General features: G+C 37.8%; 1 protein-coding gene across 2 annotated transcripts in view; it reads left to right on the top strand.

Annotated features, from left to right (window-relative positions):
- USH2A (usherin) overlaps positions 1-22,615 on the top strand; it is a 745,506-nt gene that overhangs the window by 164,582 nt on the left and 558,309 nt on the right. For both annotated transcript variants that reach the window (XM_058701414.1, XM_058701413.1), the window contains 2 exons: positions 29-670; positions 13,051-13,234. In XM_058701414.1, coding sequence (XP_058557397.1) covers positions 29-670; positions 13,051-13,234 — 826 coding nt within the window. The remainder of the gene's footprint in view (positions 1-28; positions 671-13,050; positions 13,235-22,615) is intronic.

Raw genomic sequence — 22,615 nt, 5'->3', positions numbered from 1 at the left:
CACTCTTTTAAACAAATTCTCTCCTCAGGGCTTAGATGTGATCATTGCAATTTTGGATTTAAATTTCTCCGAAATTACAACGATGATGGATGTGAGCCCTGCCAGTGTAACCTCCACGGCTCAGTGCACAAGCTCTGTGATCCTCTTTCTGGGCAGTGTGAGTGCAAGAAAGAAGCCAGAGGACTTCAGTGTGACACCTGCAGAGAACACTTTTATGGGTTGGACATCCCCAGTTGTAAGGCCTGTGACTGTGACCTGGCTGGATCCCTCCCTGGAACTGTGTGTGATGCTAAGACAGGGCAGTGCCTGTGTAAGCCCAGGGTTGGAGGGAGGCAGTGCAATGAATGTTTGGAAGGATACTTCTTCCTCCAGCAAAATAATTCTTTCCTCTGTCTGCCTTGTAACTGTGATAAGGCTGGGACAGTAAATGGCTCTCTGCTGTGTGACAAATCAACAGGACAATGTCCTTGCAAATTAGGAGTAACAGGTCTTCACTGTAATCAGTGTGAGCCTCACAGGTACAATTTGACCAGTGGCAATTTTCAAGGCTGCCAGATGTGTGAGTGTGACTCCTTGGGGACATTACCTGGGACCACTTGCGACCCAATCAGTGGCCAGTGCCTGTGTTTGCCTAATCGTCAAGGAAGAAGGTGTAATCAGTGTCGACCAGGTAAGAGAGAAATGTGTTGCCTTTTCAGTGCACAATGACTCTCCTTTCATTATCCCATATTGGATGATTCTTCTTTATTTTGGGGTTGGAACATCTAAAAAATTTACTTGCAACAATACTGATGTGTTTATATTATCATCAAACACAGATGTAACTATTTAATGTGTTCAAGATTATTCAGTGTATCTGTGTTGCTATCTATATTTGGGATGACCCTCTAGAAGAATCCCAGCCAATCAGACATTTTATAATTGAGAGTTACTTATATTTAATTTCTCAACTAGAAGTAAATCCCCTTCTAATAACTGAAAAAAAATCTATACTAATAAAAGCAAGAATAAATTTTGCTTCCCAGAGAAAGGAAAACTTGACTTAATTATCCATACCATGCCAAATATTCAGACGATGAACTGATTTTCTGAATAAAGCTGATCAAATATTTTTACTAAATGGGCTACATGTTCTGGCATCACGAAGGAGCATCTAGAATTATTTTTTAATGACATCACATTAATAAAATAGGCTACTGTTTAGTCCCACTGTACCTTTCTTTTTACATGTTTGCCAACTGGGAGAAAGATGGACCCTATCCATGGCTTTCTCCTTGCCTCTACATGATCTAACCAAAACAATATACTTGCTTCATAATAAAGCCAGTATAATGTCATGATAAATATACATGTTTTAGTCATTTAACAGCTGTGCTAAGGTTCTGTCTACCCAATCAGTTCTGAGTTTTCTGAGCCTGTGAAAAAGAACATGGTGCCAAGCAAAAGGGAGATTTGCCTGCCAGAAATAGGTAGAATGGAAATCCTGTGTTACAGGACAAGGAGTCCAGATTAGGGGAATGGAACCAAACCTTTCCTTTCACATTGGCCAGTGAGACAAGTATATCCAAAGGGACAGGATGGAATTGATGAACAGTTCATTCTTTGTGAGATGTAAATATCAGAAAATAATTTGAACCAGCTTCAACATAATTGGGGGCTATATTATCACCGGCTGTCCCATAAAACCTGATATGAAACAATGCAGTCAGGACTCAGGAACTAGAAATCTCACACTGATATATATCCATTAATTCAATCATTCATTCCCATATTGATTCTCTCTCTCTCTCTCTCTTTCTTTCTCTCTCTCTCTTTTTCTCTCTCTCTCTCTGTAGAAGGACACACTCTGCTGGTCTCTCCCTCTCTGCATGGTTAAGTGTCTACCTCATTACCATTCTAGCAATACAGAAAGACTTATTAGCTACTTTGTGGTTACAATTTCAAGAAGAATATTCTAATTGACTCAGTTTTGTTAGGGTGGCTATGTCTGAGCCAATACATTAAGGCCAGGAGTGTCAGGATCACATAAAAGAAGCATGGCTTCTAGGGGGCCATAGTTGTCAAGTAGGAGCAATGTGGTAAGTATCTCAGAAAACAGGAATATTACTGAGAGCTGTGTGGATGGCCCGTGTGAAAGCTATAATACCTTGCACTCTTTTGGCTTCCGAATCATCTTTCCAAATTTGCAATCGCTTTTTTTTATATATGCTAAGATGAAACTTTTCTTTTACTATTTATTAATATCTCTAATTTTGGAAATATGGTACTCAGTCTCCTACACAAACAACCATAATTTATTTAAAAAAAAAAAAGCCAAAGCTAATAGATCAAATGTTATATCCTGTTGAGTGATTAGCTGTTGTAAAGCTTATTGAGTGTTTTGCTCTTGGGATATAGCTGTGCAACAGAACTAGACATCAGCTGGCTTAAATCAGAATGGGAGGATCAGGGGTTCAGATCCTCCTGAAGTCCATATATTCAGTAGCAAAAGAAAAACAAAACACCCCCCCAAACAAAAACAAAACAAAACAACAACAACAACAAAAATGATTTCTTGAGTATAGTTCTATTGGAGGGTTTTGATGCCTAGAAATTCCTAAGAGATTCCTATGAAACTAATGAAAGGCAAATTTTTCAAGAAAGGAAATACAATCAAAGCATATTATATAGCATAACTGTGAAGTAGATTTCTGTACTCATATAGTCAATCTCTGAATATTGATTTAACCAAATAGAGGGATTATTGAGGAAGGATATAAGAAGTTGAATACTTATCCTCTAATGTAGAAAGACAATAATCTAAATTTTCAAAATTGAGATGGAACAACATATATATGTTGTTGAGAACATATATATGTGTATATATATATATGTTATTGAGAAATATTGTTATGCATACATATATATGTTATTGAGAAATACAGAAATAAAAACCAGAAGAAACATCTAAGAGTGTTGAAGGTGATTGCTCTGGGCAGGGAGATTCCTGGGAGAAGGATGGAGCAGTGGACCAATAAGCTGTGAGCCTTTAAATTCTATTTGAGTTTTAAAATGATCTGCATATAAATTTTGATAAGAATACAAATCAAATTTAAACATGAAAATATTAGAAACTCATATGTAATATTTTCTTTCCCCTGATGGTCTCCTCTCTCTCCCTCTTGCCCCTTTCTCTTATGCGATTTATTTATAGTGTTGGTTTTCTAGGAGAATAATACCTTACTGGTTACTTCCCTAAGGACGGTTGTCACAAAACTTCTCTCCAAAGGTTCATGGAAAATTGTCTTCTCTCTTAAGGAAAATGTAAAATGGAGATCATCATCATTAATGAAAATAATTATCATATTTAAACATTCTTGTATTTTATGTATTTGTGCAGTTGATTATTTCCCTTGTTAGAGTTTCAATATCTTGAGAGCAAGGATTATCTTATTCAACTCATGTAGCCACGGTACTAGTGTAGTTTCTTGTACGTTGCATGCATTCAGTAAATGGTTTATTTAATTGAAGACACAGAAATAATCAGGAGTTTTAACAAGGGTATTTGTGTTAGGGTTCTCCAGAGAAACAGAACCAATAGGAGATGTGTATATATATATCAGCTGTACTGAGAATTTCCTTTACACATCTCCTTTGCTAGATATGATTTCCTGAATCCGATGTGTTCTTTTTTCTTATATTATATGTGTATTTGGTAGAGAACACACTTCAGTAGCTTGTGAGGAAGGGTATAGGGAATAAGTAATTTGTTTGTGTTTTTAGAATTTTGAATGTCTGAAATTAACTTTATTCCACACTCATAACTATCTGAAATTCTACCACTGTATAGAATCATTTTCACTCAACAAATTTATTTCAACATTATACTCTTGCAATGTCAATTAGGTTACTCTTTTCTTTTTTTTCTTTTCTTTTCTTTTCTTTTCTTTTCTTTTCTTTTCTTTTTTTTTCCTTTCCTTTCCTTTCCTTTCCTTTCCTTTCCTTTCCTTTCCTTTCTTATATTCTAGAAGCATCTACCCTTTCTACATCCCTTATTTCTGAAAATTTCATGGTGACATGCTTTTGTTAAATAATTTTTCTGAGCACTCAGTGGGCCCTTATTTCTGTAGATTAGTGTTCTTATATCCTGAGAAAATCTATAAAATACCTTTATCACAACACCTGGACTAGTGTGTGACCAAACAACTGAACAACACCAAGCCTACCCAAGTTGACACATGAAATCATCTATCACAGGCAGCCTTCTCTATGATCCCTGCATTTACTATAGCGCTTTGTCCCTGCACCTGTTGACCCCAAACTCTCTTTGGTTTAACTTCTAAAGAGAAAACTCATTGTCTTCTCTCACAATTCAAGAGGGAAAATCTTCTGGTTGGGGAGGAGACTCACTGCCCCTCACACCTGACTTCAGATATGTCTGGAGCCTCTTTTTCTAGAGTTATACAGCCTGAATCAGTCAGCTTACTGTTGGTCACTTCACTGCAAGTGCTTAGCTTTTACTTACAGACCTCTGCCATTCACCTCCATTTCCTCTTCTCTCTTTCTTTTATCTCATTTTTGGGGATTTGGGAAGGGAAAAGTTTGATTCTGCTTAACTGAAATGTTTCCCTGGTAGATTCTCGTGATCTGCCCTGGTGATCTTTTCAGCCAAATCCTTGCAGCTCCCATCAGATTCCTCTCTGTGTCTACAACCCTTGTCTGTTCAATCAGAATCAGTCCTGTTGCTTTTACCTTCAAACAGATCTAGAATCAGACCACTTTTTACCCGTCCCCACCCCCATCCATTTTCATCTTTCTCCTGGACTAGCTGACAAGCCTCCTAAACTTCCTTTCTCCTCTTTATTCTTCTCCAGTCACTTCTCAATATGCAGCCAAAGGGACGCTGTGCAAACTGTAGTCCGACCGCATCAGTCTGTCCTGCGTCGTCTTCCCATCACCGTGGGTAAAAACATGGCCTGCGTGAACTGGAATGTCCATGATCTTTCTCTAACCTTGTTTCCACAAGTCTTTACATTGTTTCTTTCTCTCCAGCCTCCAAGTCTAACTGCTGTTCCTCATGTTGTTCCGTGCTCTATCCCAGGCACATAGGGCAGTATCTCCCTGGTGGGTACTCCATCTGTGTTTCCCCAATTAATACTTACATTAAAAATTACCCTAGTGGCATAAATTCTTTTTCGGCACGGGCATAGTGCAAGTATGTGAGTGTGCTCCTTTGAAAACATACAGAGAGGATGTGGTTTTTACCCTACGCAAGGAAGGAAAGAAAACAGTGGTCTAAGTATCTAATGGATTTTTTTTTTTTTTTTTTTTACAAAACAGCATGTTCTGTGCACATGGGTGTAGCGTATGGAGAGGTCCTAATGTGTTTGTGGACCTCTTGCTTTGTTTTGTTTTGTTTTTTGGTCCTACATTCTAGCTTCAGAAAGTACTTTGAATTTTGTTTTCCAGTTTTATTGTCTCTTGCTGTGAAATTTACATTGAGGGAGAGAACCCTTATCCTGAAGTATCTTTATCATAAATGGATGTTTCACAGTAGCCAACTCTGCAGTACACACATTAAAATGCACTACTGCAATCTGAAGCTTTCTTTCTCCTTCTTTAAACACATCTGAGAGACCTAGATTACATACCACAGGGGAGAAGCTCCACACGGGTGCGTTGAGTGGTGGAGGGGGAAGTAAGGGGTAGGAGGGGTGAACTGGCAAGCCTAAGGACTTCTTCCTGCCTTTTTCATCTGCGGTTGTAAATATTACTGGTCCCTACTAGATTACTGCCCATAGATTCTTGTTCTACTTTCTTAAAAAACATTATTAAGGAAGGTGCATATAATGAAACCTCATGTATTATTAACCTAACCTTACTATGAATGTACAAGGAATAGGCTTAATTCAACTAAAATTTATAGGCAATTTGTTAAAGCAGCAGTGCACATTAGAAGGTACATTAGAGCCACATTGGTTTTAATATGCCATTCAATAACTTGAACAGAGGTTAAAAATGCTGCTTAACCTCCATTAAGTATTTTAAAAATGCTTTAATTTAAAATTATTTGGAGTGTGTGTACATATATGAATGTACACATACCCACACTAATAAATATAGCACTAAATATGTTTTCCCAGTTCGTTTTTTCAGTGCTGGATGACCTCGTAACGTTCAGCAGCAAGCACTTAATCAGAGGCTAGGCCGAAAAATGCAGGGAAGGATGTCAAGGCATCCTGAGCCAGTGACCCGCCCTTGTCCTTGAGAACCAGAGGCAGAGAGGGTTTATTGAGGACTCTGCAGCTCTGGAATAAAATAAAGGCTAATTTATAATGGAAACAGCTTCATATGACATGTTTTGTGCTAATAGGACAATTCCTCATGCTTCCCTCTGATATTTACTTTTGGTTTTGTTTTATAATTCATACAGACTATTAGAAACTAAAACAAAGTATCTTGTTTCATTAAGAAGCATATCATCTTTGTTAAGTAATGAGCTCATAAACCAGAATTGCATGTAAGACACTACCAATGGAATTGGAATTAGATGGCTGATACTCCATTAAAAATCAGTGTATCAAAGCTGAGATCCAGATATGCCACATGTCCTCGTGTTTGGTGAAACGGTTTTGCAGATTAACGTGTTTTTCACAAAGAGACCTGAGTCTCAGGATAAGAGCTTCTTCCTTCATAAACTACCAGAAAAGAATCTTGTCATGAGCAATATGGACCATAATCTCAGGCACATCTGTGGAGGAAAAAAAAGCACATTGACAAGTCATTATTTAAAGTTTAATTTAGGAAAATCCCACTTTCATAGAAAATTGGCTCATAAAAATGGCAATGGTGATAATAGATAATATTTACTGAGTGTCTACTGTTTGCCAGACCCTGTAATAGGGTTTTATCTGAAAAGTCCCATTTAATATGCACCGTATTTATATGCTGGAGGGACCAGTATTTTCCCACTTTATAGTAGGGAAAATGATTCTAATTAAGTAGAAGAAATGTTTACAAATCCAGGTCCAGCGGACCCTAGACTAGAGTCTGTACTCTGAAAGAGTAAAACATTTTTCTGAATAATTGTATATTTGTCATAATCAACCACTCAATAAATATCTGAGTGTGAGTTAAAAGAGGTACCCTTACAAGTGTTTGTAATGTTCCCTCACCCTCAAGCTCATCCCCATCCCCATCTATGATTCTGGCTAACTGCTTTTAGGTCCTGGGAGATCTCTTGTTGTGTAGAATCATCATAAAATGAAAATTAACAGAGTTCTGAGAGGCTACTGTGATCAGATAATGAAGACTGGAACCGAGGGGTCTAGAATTGGGATGATCTCTGTGGACTAAGTTGGATACATTTCTGGGATGGTTGCAATGGCCTGGGAGGGCAACATTCGATAACCACTGAGACAGAAAAATGGGGGCAAAGGATGCAAAAGTGCTTCTGTGGATTGTGAGTACGCATATCTATGTGTTATACTTTACAGGACACAATCAGAGCCTCCATTATTTATTTTCATTGTTGTTATTGAATTTGATTTTTAAAGAATACACACATGAAAGCCCTTCATGGATATTCACATAAATAGGAAAACTCTAGGTTTTTCTAAAGCAGAAAAGTCCAATAGAATGTTTTCCCTTATATGAGCATGTTAGTATATTCTTTCTTCTAAGATGAGGAGACATAGTTTTTGACTGACATTTTCTTTCTCAATTTCTTTTCCATCTTCTGATATGGCAAAGATTACATTTTAAATATATTGTGCATGATTCATATAACATTCCCTGCTATCCTTCCTGATAGGCGAGGCTACTTTGACCAATCATTATGGTCTTATGTTTACCGTGTTTCTTTAAAATGTTAAAGAGATCATCTCATATTTTAAGGGGTAACAGATATCTAACCAGCCAGCCAGCCACCCACCTACCCATGTAGCCATCTATCCATTTCATTCACATATCCATTGTTCCACTAATCATCTATTACATACATTACTATGTACCAGGGGCTATGCTATTGTAAGATATACAATCATAAATATATTAAGGCATCATAGTTTTGTAGGAGGAAAGGCCCTGTATGTAAATATAACAGAGTGAGAAGTGCAATGTTAGAAATATCCAATATAGAGAAGAAGTAAAGTGAAGGAACTGATACATTCTTTTTTTTTTTTTTTTTTTTTTTTTTAAATTTTTTTTCAACGTTTTTTATTTATTTTTTTTGGGACAGAGAGAGACAGAGCATGAACGGGGCAGGGGCAGAGAGAGAGGGAGACACAGAATCGGAAACAGGCTCCAGGCTCCGAGCCATCAGCCCAGAGCCCGACGCGGGGCTCGAACTCACGGACAGCGAGATCGTGACCTGGCTGAAGTCGGACGCTCAACCAACTGCGCCACCCAGGCGCCCCTGGAACTGATACATTCTTGAAGAATGGGGGATATGGAACACTTAGTTGAGAACATGATTCCTGAGCTGAGTCTTAAAAGTAAAAAGGAATTGGTAAAGTAGTCAAGGAACGTATAGCAGTCCAGGAGGAAAGAATAGGAGCAGAGACTTTAAAACATCTAAACTAATTTGAGTTTTTAAAAACTTTTAAATAAGAAAATTATACCTTGGAATGAATAATATTAATATTTATTGATGCATTCATTGACATTTGGCCAACTCTGAATAATAACTTTAGCATTTTTATATAATATTACCAAATGGAAGAAAATTATTATTGCTTTTATTTGAAAATTAACATCGCTCTCTATACTTCATTCTGAAAACATTGATTGTTAAAACCATTACTAAAAAAGTTTATTGATTGGTATGCGTGAGCTACAAATTCCTCCCTAGACTCTTCGCTTAATACTATGTCCATTCTCTGGCTTAAGGTGAGAATTATTTCTTCTAAATGGCTTATAATTAGTGCTTAGCCTCAGCTCTGCCCTCCTTTTCTGAATAAGGCCTAGGGGTTAAACTTGTTTTCTCTCTCCCATTTCAAGACCTTGGCAAAGCCTGGTTGTTCATGGTCCTCAGGAGGGACATTGGTAGGAAATGGGCTCTTCTTTAATGCCCAGGACAGTGCTGTGCTGTGCAAATAGCCACTACAGGAGATAATACCAGCTGCCTTGCTAATAACTTTGAACTCTAAGGATTCTGCAAGTCTTCTCCTGGATACAGCAACGGTATTTTATGATAGGGGTGACTTTTTGCTTTAACTGCATAACACATTGTTTTCCCCATCAGACTTGCCTTGTTTGGGGCCAGAGTTAGCCGAAATAAAACTGGGAAAATTCACAAACATAGTGGGCTGATTTTTGCTCTCTATGTCCAAACTCTCAGCACTAACTAATGTAAGGTAATAGTGTTGTCTTAATGACCGCACTTCAGAATGTGGTACAAAATCATTCGTGGACAGAAATCTCCAAAAGATCAGTTAAAATGTTATGGCCATGAAGATGTGGAACGTGATGTGTGGAGTTAATGGAAGGAGATCGGAAATGTATTGAGTTGAAGAAAATTAAGGTCAGTTATCTTGAAGCTGCACTCAGGAGTTGAAGTTTAAGTAGGAGGGAAGGGAAAATGTTGTTTTCTATAGTTGGAAGTCATAAAAGGAGAGGTAATGGTCTAGAATTAGGCACATTCAGGTAAGGCAAGAAGTAATCATTGAGCAGGAAGGTACCTGAGTCATCCTAATTAGAACTGCTTAAAAATAGGACAAGTAAAATGCTGGTGGGATTAACCTTTATAATCATGCTCCAGAGAGGAGGATGGGAATTAACCCCAAGACAAGTTTCAGTGCAGGCTTTTCCTTGAAGACCTACCTCCAGGTTGCAGCTTCCTTGGTTGTATGCGTGTTTCCCCCCCCCCCCACCCCCATTTTTGTTCTTCTCTGCTTATATCTCTGATTTTTCTATGGCATTTTTTTTCTTTCTAAAAGTTGGGCAACCCAATTTTCCACTACAAAATATACCCCCGTTGTATTTACAGATTTATCTAATAAATCATTTCTTGTAAAAATCATCCGTAATTGTTCTCGAATTCTCTGTGGCTTGAAGCTATTGCAATAAGTCCGAATTAATTCTACTTCTAAGTATCTGTGTTAATGGGTAATTTATCCAAATTGGAGAGCAGTTAGTACCTTCATGATGCCATCATCATGAATTTAAGGACCTAGGTAGCTTCACTGGAAGAAAAATACGTAGAATCACAGCCACAGTGGTCTTGAATTCAAAATAAAAACCTTTGAAGTGTGTGACTTTGATTATATGATGAATCATGTATGTGAATATATATATTAATTTACATAACTATATTTCGGAAACACATAGAAGGCAAACTGCTGTCAGTGGATGCAAAAGAGCAAATGACATAATCTAGTTGTCAATTACTATAAAAATGATAATATCAGTTCTTTCCTACTGGTTAGAATGGCACTGATTTTGAGTTTCTTCCTTTTCTTTGAGCACAATCTTTTCTATTTGACTATTTCTGAAACTTTCTAAGAGAGAATAGTCTGGGCCTAGGAGAAGAAAAACAAATTGTTGATGGCCATGAGAGAATGGCTTGTTTTCAACCAGAGCCTCAAATGAGATTTATAATATATTCCAATTACTTTTTATTTTCCCCTATATTATGGTAACACAAAATGGATTCACTTTGTGTTCATGTTCTTTCTCTCTTTGAGTTTCAGTGATATATACCCAAATTAGTGATCATGACAATTGTACAAATCATTTTCATTTGTCAGAACTTTATTCATTAGAATCTTTCTGTAATCCCCCTCTCCCTTGTTACAATATAATTCCTTGTAACATTATGCATGTGCTTGTGTGTGCATGTGCTTCTGTGCAAACATACACATACACACAACACCAAGAACCATCTCCCTCATACGCCTGCTCCATTATTCTAATGTCTAATGCCTTTCAACGTTTCTGACTATTGACTTCCACTTTCTGGGTCCAAGAAATTTTAAGTAATTTGAAAATGTTTTTAATCATATTTTTCTTTCTTTCTTTCTGCTATAAGAAACAAATATGGGGTTTACAATTAACCTAAATTTTGTGGATTTTTAAACATAGTACTTGTGGAAATTAATGCCTGTTTATAATTTGGTACGTGTGTGGTATAATCAAATGTTTAGGGAATGCCTACTTTGTGACAAGCACTGTACTGGGTACTGGGGAGGCAGTGGTGAATTTTTCAGATAAGGTTCTTGCCTTCACGGAGGTTACAATCTGGTGAAATGAGATTAATTATAATTTTCATGAGCACTCTAAAGTAAATAAACAAGATGCTATGAAGTTGTGACAGGCATATTTAAACTTTCCCAGGGTAGGTTACTCAAGGAAGTCACAAGACCTGATGGGCGTAGGAGTGAACCAAGCAGAAAGGAAAGGTCAAAATCATTTCAGCAGACAGACATGCCAATGAAAAGGCTGTTAGGTGTCAAGAACAGGAAGAAGTATGACTGGAGCAGAATGAGTTGGGGATGAGCAGTGAAAGGAAGCTGAAGATCGAGGTGGGACCTGCCAGGATGACTGGAGGCTGCTTTAGGAATATGGATTTTTTTTCCTAAAGGGAATAGGAAGCCATCAAACAATTTTCAGTAGAGGAATGAGGTATTTAAACTACACTCTGAAAAATGTTCTTCCAGATACTCTATGAAATATAGATTGGGGGCTCCTGGGTGGCTTAGTAAGTTGAGCATTTTATTCTTGATTTTGACTCTGGTCACGATCTTGTGGTTTGTGAGATTGAGCCCTGCATTGGGCTCTGGGCTGACAGCGCTGAGCCTGCCTGGGATTCTCTTCCCTCCCTCTCTCTCTGCCCCTCCCCTGCTTTCTCTTTCCCTTTCGCTCTCTCTCAAATAAATTAATAAACATTAAAAAAAAAAGAATAGATTGGAGGGGGACCGGAGGGGGCCATTAGATGAGACAGCCTCTGTAGTTGAGATGATTATATCTGCTATTTGTTGACTATTGTTTTAAGAAAGTTTGTTACCCTTTGTAATCTTCAGTGTTGTCATATATATATATATATATATATATATATATATATATATATATATGTGTGTGTGTGTGTAATGGATGTAATAATAATACCTAAATTATTAGCATTGCTGTGGGAAGTGAGATAGTGAATATAAGGCTCTTACCATTGCCTCTGTTTCATAGTATTTACTAAAATAAACTTAGTGGTGACTGTAACTAGAGAGACAGCCCTAAGGATGGAGAGTAGAAAGTTTAAAATTCCTGGGGTGCCAGGGTGGCTCAGTCAGTTGAGTGTCCAACTCAAGTCATGATCTCATGGTTCATGACATTGAGCCCTGCATTGGGATCCTCTATCTCCCTGTCTCTCTCTGCCTTTCTCCCACTCACATTCTCTCTCTCTCTCTCTCTTCTCTCTTCTCTCTCTCTCTTCTCTCTCTCTCTCTCTCTCTCTCAAAATAAATAAACTTTAAAAAAAGAAAGTTTAAAATTCTTAGAAGACAGCATCCATAGGACTTGGTAAGTAGATAGATGTAGGGGTGGAGGGATGGGAAGGACTCAAGGGTTGCCAGTTTTAGCAAACTACAGAATTCTCAGTTAAAATTAAATTTTAGATAATCATAATTTTCTGATATAAGCACATGTCACATACTTTTACTATAAAGGCTCATTGTTTATCCGAAATTTACATTTAGACTGGCCATCTTGTGTTTTTATCTGGGTCCCTTCCCAAAGATGTCTCAGGGCTGTAGGCTGAGCAGCTGAATAAATGGCGGCACTATTTGTGGGAACGGAGATATTACAGGAGGGCTAGTTTTTAGTGGAAAGATCGTGAAGTAGATTTTACATGCACTGAATTTTCATTGCCTGGGAGACACCCAGGTACAATGTAAATTATTTACTTGGACCTTCTTTGGTTGTAACCGATACACTTGTTAAGAGCAGCTATAAACACATTTGTATCGGGAGTTGGGAAGTGCCACAATAGTGTTCTGGGTTTTGTGTAATCAAAACAGTATCTTTTACAGAAAAGACTGGATAGGAGCTATATATAAAAACTTTTTATTTCTTTATCTCCAGGTTTTTATATTTCTCCAGGCAATGCCACTGGCTGCCTGCCATGTTCATGCCATATAACAGGTGCAGTTCATCACATCTGCAATAGTCTAACTGGTCAGTGCATTTGCCAGGATGCTTCTGTTGCTGGGCAAAGTTGTGACCATTGTAGAGACCATTACTTTGGATTTGATCCTCAGACTGGAAGGTAAACATTTTTAGTAATTAATATTTAAGTATTTGTGTTGAATAATATTTGTAGTTAATTTTTCTCCTAACAGTGATTTTTTTGGTCAGTATTTTTTTGTAAAAATCAGTATTTTTAGTCCCTCTAGTTTGTTGATATATTTTTGACTCTTTGATGTCTGCGCTTGTTGAACATAATAGTAATCTTTGAATATTTCCTAGAGTTCCGATATATAGTTTGCTATATGTTGATACACAGTGTTAAGGTCTGGGAATATTTAGTTAAAATCATTTTCCCTCAAGGAACTTACAGTTTGGATGGAGAAAAGAAGGTAAAGAGATATCCATAGAAATCAATGTGACACACACACACACACACACACACACACACACAAAATATAAGAGCCAGGATACATAGCATATGCATGTATATCCCTTGTTCTACATGTCCCCTGAATTTATTGGTAATTTAATTATTAATTTACTTCATCCACTTATGTTTTCCTTGCTTTTCTAATTTAGGTTCAAAGACCAGATTAGAAACATAATTTTGTATTAAGTGATACGATTTTTTCCCCAGTGTGTAAAGTACATTTTGAAAGTAAATTAACCACTTTTCAAAGTTAAATGGTCTTTAATGTTCTACTTCCCATTCCCAGTATATCGGTGAGCATTTACTTTCATGCATTTGTGCTCATTGCTGTATTTTTGAAAATGTGCTGGAATGCCAATTCCATGTGTGTTTTTTTGGTCTGGTCAGGTTATAAATTTGCCTCGGGTTGGGACTATATCCTTGAATTCTATGGCATTCGTATCTCCAAGCAACTAGCATTATGTTCTGTATACACCAATCAAAGCTGTTTCTCAGCGTGTGTGTGTGTGTGTGTGTGTGTGTGTGTGTGTGTGTGTGTTTATAAATATAATTGCTAATTAGTCAAGGGTTTGAGATTATCTGGGCTCTTTTCAACTCATTGCCCCCTGCTGCCTGCCTTTTGGCTGTTACACTCTTCATTAACACCTCGATTAGAGTGTGGACAGGGTGACAGGGTAAATTATTGAAAAAGAACTCAAAACTAGTGCATTTGGCTTTCTACTGAAATTCAGTGTGATTAAAAATCTTTAACATGATATTTAACGTATTTATCAAAATAATTCTTGTTCTTATTACATATCTCTCAATTTTTTTTAATTCATGATGTTCCATTTCTGTTGCCATTGGAAGGAATATCATCTTGGTGGTCTGAGAGCATTAGTACTCTTTTCTACAAATATTAAATCACTCTGAATGAATATAGAAAGTACATGGTACAGTAAATGTTAAATAAAACATATTACCAGGATTTTGACAGTAAAATTGGAGCCAATTATTGCACATAATTCTCCTCTACATACTTTTTATTGAGAGGCCATCTCACATGTTCCCCAGTTGCAATTCTTAGTGGGTATGTTTCACTCCTGGACACCTCTGTCTTTAGGTTTCTTATATTTTTCATAGTCTTTCTGACAACACTTAATTACCAGAGAAAAAGTACCTTCCCTAATCTACTCTCCTCCTTGGAATGCTCATGCATCTATGTCATTTTGTGCCAGTCTCTTACCCATTTTTCTCTACTGATCTTCCTTGGTATTCTTCCCAGTGCTACCACCTTATTAATGGTCAGATTTCGAATGGTCTCAGCTTTTTCACTTAGCTTTATTTAAGTGAATTTCGGTTCCTTCATTACATGACTTATCTGCTCTTCAGTGACCTTAGATTCAGGCTGACCTTTACCCTACTCTGCTTCTCTCTAGTTTATCTACCCATCCCACACTCCACCCGGTAGAATTCAGGATCAAGACTTACAGGATAGTGTTCTATCACCTATCACTCTGAAGTAAGACTTGTTAACAGTGGAGTTGAACTCCCTGGATTAAATCTGTTTAAAAAAACACGTTTATTTATTTATTTTTGAAAGGGAGAGAGGCAGAGAGAGACAGTGCATGAACAGGGGAAGGCAGAGAGAGAGGGAGTGAGAGTCCCAAACAGGCGACACACTCAGCATGGAGCCCGGCGTGGAGCTGGATCCCATGAACCATGAGATCATGACCTGAGCTGAAATCAAGAAGTGGAGGCTTAACTGACTGAGCCACCCAGGTGCCCCTAAAAATTGCATTTACATGTTAACCAAAATTGATGAGGAACAGGGAGAGCCAAAAAATAGGTATAAAGTACATTATTATAAGGTGCTGAGGTTAAAATCAAGAAAGCAGAGCTCAGTAAAGTAAAAGCAATCAGTGTAGGTTGTAGTCTAGGAGACAGCCTGAGTGTAAAAAGCCAGGTAGATTCTAAAGAACAAAAGATCCAGGGTAATTATGGGTTCAAAGTAAAAAGATTCATGACACATTCTATATAAGTATAATTGTATGTCTTTACCTATCAGCTGAATTGTAATTATATCGAGTCAGATTCCGAACTACCTTTCAAAAATTACAAATTGTCCTCTGAAATGATACCGCTTTGCCTCCATCCTCGTTGTTTTTATCTTCAGACGTCCATGTTTCCATTCATTGAGAACTTTCTCCAAGGAACGCCATTTTCCTCCTTGCTTCTCATTCATTCAGTTCCCATTCCAACATCCAATTTTCATGAACACAACCAGAATTTTTTTTTTTGACCTCTTGGAACTTCTCTACTTCTCATATTTTCCTAATTCCAGAAATGCTATTCTGTGAACACAGCACATCTTTCCCAATCCTCTTGTCTCCAAATTCCCTCATAATTGGCTCCTACCTTTCCTCAAACCCATCGTCTGATACTCCTACCTAATTCTTTTGATAGGCTCCATTCCTAACTTTCTCACCTTCTGCCCCCAGTAGGGAGTAAACGCCGACCCTCTTAGGTAACCTGAGTGCTATTAAGAAAGAACTCTCTTTCTGCTGTACTGTGGGTCAGTTCCAGGGAGGATGACCCTGCTCTTTCCCTGAACCTGGGAGGACTTGAAGACCATGTGCTTGTGCTGATTGGAACTGCTACCATGCATTTCATTCTCATTGCCTCACTTTCTACATATAAGTGATACCATACAATATTTGTTTTTCTCTCTCTGGCTTATTCCATTTAGTGTAATGTCCTCTAGGTTCATCCATGTTGCTGTAAATAGCAGGATTTTCTTCTTTCTCATGGGTGAATAATATTCCAGTGTGTGTGTGTGTGTGTGTGTGTGTGTGTGTGTGTGTGTGTATCACATCTTCTTTGTCTATTCATCCTTTGATGGACATTGAGTTCGTTTCTATATCTTGGCTGCTGTGAATAATGCTGCAGTGAACATGCGGGTGCAGATATCTTTTCAAGATGCTGATTTTATTTACTTTGATATATACCTGGAAGTGGTATCTTATCATAAAGTCTTTTTAATTTGTTGAGGAACTTCTATACTGTTTTCCATAATTGCTGTACCAATTTACATTCCCACCAGGAATATACATGGGTTTCTTTTTCTCCACATCCTCACCGACACCTGTTACCTTTGGTCCTTTTGTCTTTTTGACAATAGCTATCATAACAGGTGTAAGGTGATATCTCATGGTGGTTTTGATTTGCATTTCCCTGATGGTTAATGATGTTGAGCACCTTTTCATGTAGCTGTTGGTCATTTGTATGTCTCCTTTGAAAAAATATCTTCTGTTCTTTGCTCATTTAAAAAAAAATAATGTTTATTTATTTTTGAGAGAGAGAAATATAGCGCGAGCAGGGGAGAGGCAGAGAGAAACACAGAATCTGAAGCAGGCTTCACGCTCTGAGCTGTCAGCACAGAGTCCAATGCAAGGCTCAAACCTGCAAACTGCAAGATCATGACCTGACCTGAAGTCAGATGCTCAACCAACTGAGCCACCCAGGCGCCCCTCCTTTTCTCATTTTTAATTGGGTTCTTTTCCTTTTCCCTTTCCCCTTCCTTCCTTCCTTCCTCCCTCCCTCCCTCCTCCCCTCCCTCCCTTCTTTCTTTCCTTCCACTGAATTGTATGAGTTTCTTATATATTTTGGATATTAATTCCTTTGCAGATGGTTTGCAAATATTTTCTCCCATTGTATAGGTGGCCTTTTCCTTCTTTTGCTTGTTTCCTTTGATGTGCATAGCTTTTTAGTTTGATGCAATTCCGTTTGTCTATTTTTGCTCGTTTCCTGTGCTTTGATGTCATATCCAAAAATCATTGCCCAGACCAACGTCAAGAAGCTTTAACCAATATTTTCATTTAGTAGGTTTATAACTTCCAGTGTTTTGCTGTCTTTAATCCATTTTTAGCTGATTTTTGTATATGGTATAAGGGTCCAATTTCATTCTTCTGCATAAGAATATCCAGTTGTCCCAACATCATTTATGGAAGAGACAACCCAGTCCCCATTGTGTATGCGTGACACTCTTACCAAAGATTGGTTGACCATATATGTGTAGATTTATTTCTGGGCTTTCTTTTCTGTTGCATTGGTCTATATGTCTGTTTATGTCATTAGCATACTGTTTTGATTATTATAGCTTTGTAATATCTTTTGAAATCAGGAAGTGTGATGCCTCCAGTTTTGTTCTTATTGAACCTGTGCTTTACAATTTAAAGTAACCATGACACTTTCTATGCCTAAGAAAGACAGGAAAGCCAGGTAACTGACTCATTTTGTATCCAAGTGGAAGACAGAAGAATTAGTCCCATGCAGTATATTCAAAAGATCAGGGAAATATGGGAGTAAAATTAATTTATGATTGCTTCTTATGACTCATGGTTTTTCAATGTGCTAATTATTTTACTGCCCTCCCTATTTCTTTAAATTATGTATTCCTTTGGCCTCCAATTTCTTACCTCTGTAATTTGTCTTCTCTTTTCCTGATTACTTCTCTTCAATCCAACCCTTCAATTTACATATCTGTGTTTATGATTTCAGCCACTACATAATGTTAACGACTCTCTAATATATCATCATCTATTCAGATTCCTGTGTCTCTGAGGTTTAAATTTGCACGTCTCTCATTCTTCACATAGCCAACACAGAACTAATTCTCTTTTATATTACTTTCCTACCAAAATAAAAATACAAGTCTCATGCCATCTCAGGCCATCTCATGCCATCATCATTTTGGTGAAGGGATATAAACCTTAAAATTCAAGTCATACTACCTATATGTGAGTAGGGCTCAGGCTGTTCTCAGATTGGACAGGATTGGCTCTGATGTGGAGGACAGGCTGCCCTAGAAAGAGCTATTGGAAACAAGAACTACCATATATAATGTAGCTTCTCTGCAATGAATAGAAAGAATAAAGCTTCCCATGACCATTTGGGACCCAAGGAAATCAGTAGGATGTGTTCTTTGCTCAATCAGTCGTATGGAATGCCTGTGCTCTGAGCTGACCCTTCTCTTCCACTGATAAGTTTGACTGTCTCTTTTCACTTTAACAGTGATAATCGTTAGAGAAGAAATCTTCGGGCACAGAAGGTCAGAGCAAAGGATATTTCAAAATATGACACTGAGAATTGCTTGAGTTTATACTTCTGCTCATCATTGAGAAGAGATAAAAATGGATTTTATTCTTTTTTATGTTTTCCATTCCTTTCCTGAATGATATTGAAATCTCTTTGTTGACTGCTGGTTGTTATTGTGTGTGTGTGTGTACACACACACACACACACACACACACACACACTAACGTTGACTCTTGAAAATGTGCACAAAGATGACTAAAATATATGCGGTTCCATTTAGTAGAAGGAACTTTGTTTCTTGAAGGAAAACTTCAAATACATACAGACATGCTGCATAGGAAAATACCTATTGATGGCCTGATGACAAAAATTTTTTTCAAAAGAAGGAAAATCAACTAAAATCACTTGAATTTATTTTGAACTAGGTACTGTGGTAGATACTTGCAAATACACTTTTTTTTCACTAAATTACAAAATTCTACAACAGATTGTAAGTGTTTTATTGTTACGCAAGGAAAAGATGCAAATGTCATTGGATCTCTTTATTGATTTAGAAAATAGATTGACTTCCTCATCTGCTTTTTCCAATTATATATTCAAGGGATCTTATTTAACCCTCCATGAAGTTCACACACACACCCCCCTCCCCTTCTTCAAGTTCTCTTTATGGGACACAGTTATGTCTGCTACATTTTTCTCTTGGCTTATTTTCTAGGCTTTTTGTATACTCCCAAGGACAAAATAAATAAAATAGGCCCTCACCCTAAAATGCAGAAACAAAAGCAAAAATCCACCAAACACAACAATAACAAGCTGGAAAATCATTTGCCTGTTTTCATCCAAGTGGTTCATTCTTCAAAAGTTACCTATCACAAAAAGGGGGCAATATTTTAAAAAGCTGATCCAAGTGCAAAAATCACTCTGTTTACCTCTGACATATAAAGCAAACATGATTTAATCAGTATCGAAAACAATGAAGCAAAAAAAGTCTGCCCACTAAAAAAAATCAATAAAGCAAAAAAAAAAAAAAAAAAAAGCATATCGTATTTGTCTAAACCAAAAACAATGAGACAAAAATGGGCCACATTCAATTCGTCTCAATTGGTAGTTGAGAGTCATTTTTGACACACTATATGTACTCCCTGGTGCTGTCCTCAAGCTGACCTGTAAGTATGATTCTTCCTTCCCATGGCCAAGACTGCTCCGTTCATCTGGCGCACCACTGTTTTCCTTACATACCACCCACTTGTCACAGTCCCTCAAAATTTCTCCTCTAATGACTTCTTCTCTGTGTGTTCTTTGGTTGTCTTTTGTCCTTTTTAAGCCTCAAGGAGCTCGGAGCTAGAAGTATCACTACTGGTATCTTACCAGCTGACACATACTGAACTGAAATTTACCTCAAGTGGTAGGAAATTTGCATCTAGGCTGGCCAGAGAACCTAAAGGCTCAGACTCCTAAAAACATACGATGAAGTAAAACTCTTCTACGACCAGATTATTTTTGGTTTTACTGCAAACATTCTCCGTTTGAACACTGAGGGATAGATTTGGTCTGTTAATCGTTTCACATGTGTCTTTCCAATTGATCTCAACTGGTCTTTCTTTGAGAACCAGATCAATGACTTCAAATGAAAGCAGATAATTTACTTGTCAACTTATAGCCGTCCGTGGTGTGAGAGTGGGAATATTGGGGAATGTGCCTCACAGATTCAAGCTCCACAGGGACACTTTGTTGGGCAGCTGGCTGCTGTCTAGGGCTGTGGGAGTAAAAGGGCTATGCATCTCTGGTCATCTAGCAGTCTAGCCATGGTTTGCTCACAAAGCAGTGGCAGAGTACCCAGAAAGAGAGCAGATGTGTGCCAGGATACTTGAGGCCCACACTCGAGACTGTCACATGATCACTGTTGCCTTATTCTATTGGCTAAAATAAGTCACAGGCCAACCCATATTTAGGAGTGGGGAAATAGATTCTACTTTTGGATGATGGAATTGTGCAGTTGGTTGCAAAGGGTCTTCATAAGAAGAGGGGTGAGGAATTGTGATCATTTTTTTTCAGTCTTCCATGACCACTAAACAATATATTTTTTCTTTAACATAGAGTCTGTATTATTCTCTAAGAAAGGCCCATTTTTATAAATTAATAGCATTTATTCAGTGTTATTTAATGGGAATACCTCAGTGTTGGGCATCAGGGTATCGGGTCCAGTTATGACTTTTCCACTTGACCAAGTATATTGATTTCTTATTACTGCTGTAATACATTACTACAAATTTAGTGGCTCAAGGCAACATTACTCTATTCTCTTACAGTTCTGGAGATCAGAAGTCCTAAATTAGTTTTACTGGCTAAAATCAAAGTGTCAGTAGGCCTATGTTTCTTTTGGACACTCTAGGAGAAAATCCACTTTCTTGCTTTTCCCAGTTTGAGAGGCCACCTACATTCCTTAGCTCGTGGCTCCTTCCTTCATGTTCCAAACTAGCAGAATAATGTTTTCTCTCTTCTCTGACCTCTGCTTATGTTCTTCCAACTTTTCACTCTGGCTATCCCCTTCCTGGCTTCTTCCTGTCACCTTATGATTACATTGGGTACTTTTGGATAATCCAGGATAATTTCTCCATCTCAAAATCCTTAACTTAATCCCTTCTGCAAGTTCCTTTTTACCAAGTAAGGTGTAACATATTCACAAGTTCCAGATATTAGGACTTGGACATTGTTGAGGGGTCTTAATTCAACCTATTGTACCAGAGTTCAGCCAACTATGGCCTGCATCTGTTTGTGGAAATAAAGCTTTATTAGAACACAGCAATATTCATTCTTTATGTATTGCCTAAGACTGCTTTCATACTACTAGAGAGGCAGAGATCACATGGCCCACAAAGCCTAAAATATTTACTATCTGTTTCTTTATACATAAAGATTGCTGATCCTGTTACCAGATTCACTGTCACCTTGGGCAAGTCACTTATTTCCACCAAGCATCATAAAATCATAGCTTCTTAGACTTGGAAAGAATCTTAAAGTAATTTTGGCTAAACTCTGCCCTATACATTTCTCTGCATAAATCACCTTTTCAGACTAACTGGTCACTCAGCTTCTGCTCAAAAACATGGAACTGAAAGTTCCTCTTTGTCTCATGAAGCAACTCATGTTTGTTTCAGACAACTCTAATTCTGAGAAACATAATTTCATCCCTGTAACTTTTTTTTGCCTAGTCTTATTTATGCCTGCTGGGGCCACAGAGAATAAGTGTAATCTCTCTTCTACCTGCAAAAACTAAGAATTTGAATCTCTTATCATACCTCCAAGTTATTATGCTCCTATAATGCGGAGGTTAAGGAAAATGACACTAGAGTTTCTTCTAGATGTCAACATATATTATTAATGTAGTGGATGTTCTGAGGTTTTATTTCTTTACAATATTTGTTTTGGTGACTGATATGTGAGACAATCTCTGCGATTAGGTAGAGTGTCAACAAAGGGGAAAGGGGTAGGGGTCTCAGATGTAGAACCCTGCTAAGCAAGCTCTTCTCTAAATGACAGGAATGCTACCTCCTTGGACTCAGATGTCATTGTTGCCTGGATGCAAAAGAGTCATTGCCCAGGTTTAGTCATGATGAGTCCCTTTATCTGTGCCTGGGAAGGCTTCACCAGAGAGGGTAGACTGGCTACTGTTAACTCCTCCCTTCTAGATGAGACAATACTATTCTCACTTCCTCTCCAATAAGCCATGTGAGTCTGGTTTTCAGTTCACACAAGAAGCATCTCCGAGCCCCCCACCCCTCTCCTGTAACTCTGATTCCAGTTCCAAAAGAATCCAATGCTATTAGTAGGCTGTGACAAAAACAAACAAAACTAAGAACCTCAGGGAGCCACAGTTCCGCTGCAAAGAGGAAATATAATCTTAACGAGCAGAAAACCAACCTCCTCTAGAGGGCACTCTAGTACTCATGGGAT

The sequence above is a fragment of the Neofelis nebulosa genome, chromosome 15 (genome assembly GCF_028018385.1).
Source record: "Neofelis nebulosa isolate mNeoNeb1 chromosome 15, mNeoNeb1.pri, whole genome shotgun sequence".
Lineage (NCBI taxonomy): Eukaryota > Metazoa > Chordata > Mammalia > Carnivora > Felidae > Neofelis > Neofelis nebulosa.
The sequence above is the reverse complement of the archived record's forward strand: the minus strand, read 5'-3'. Positions and strand labels throughout refer to the sequence as shown.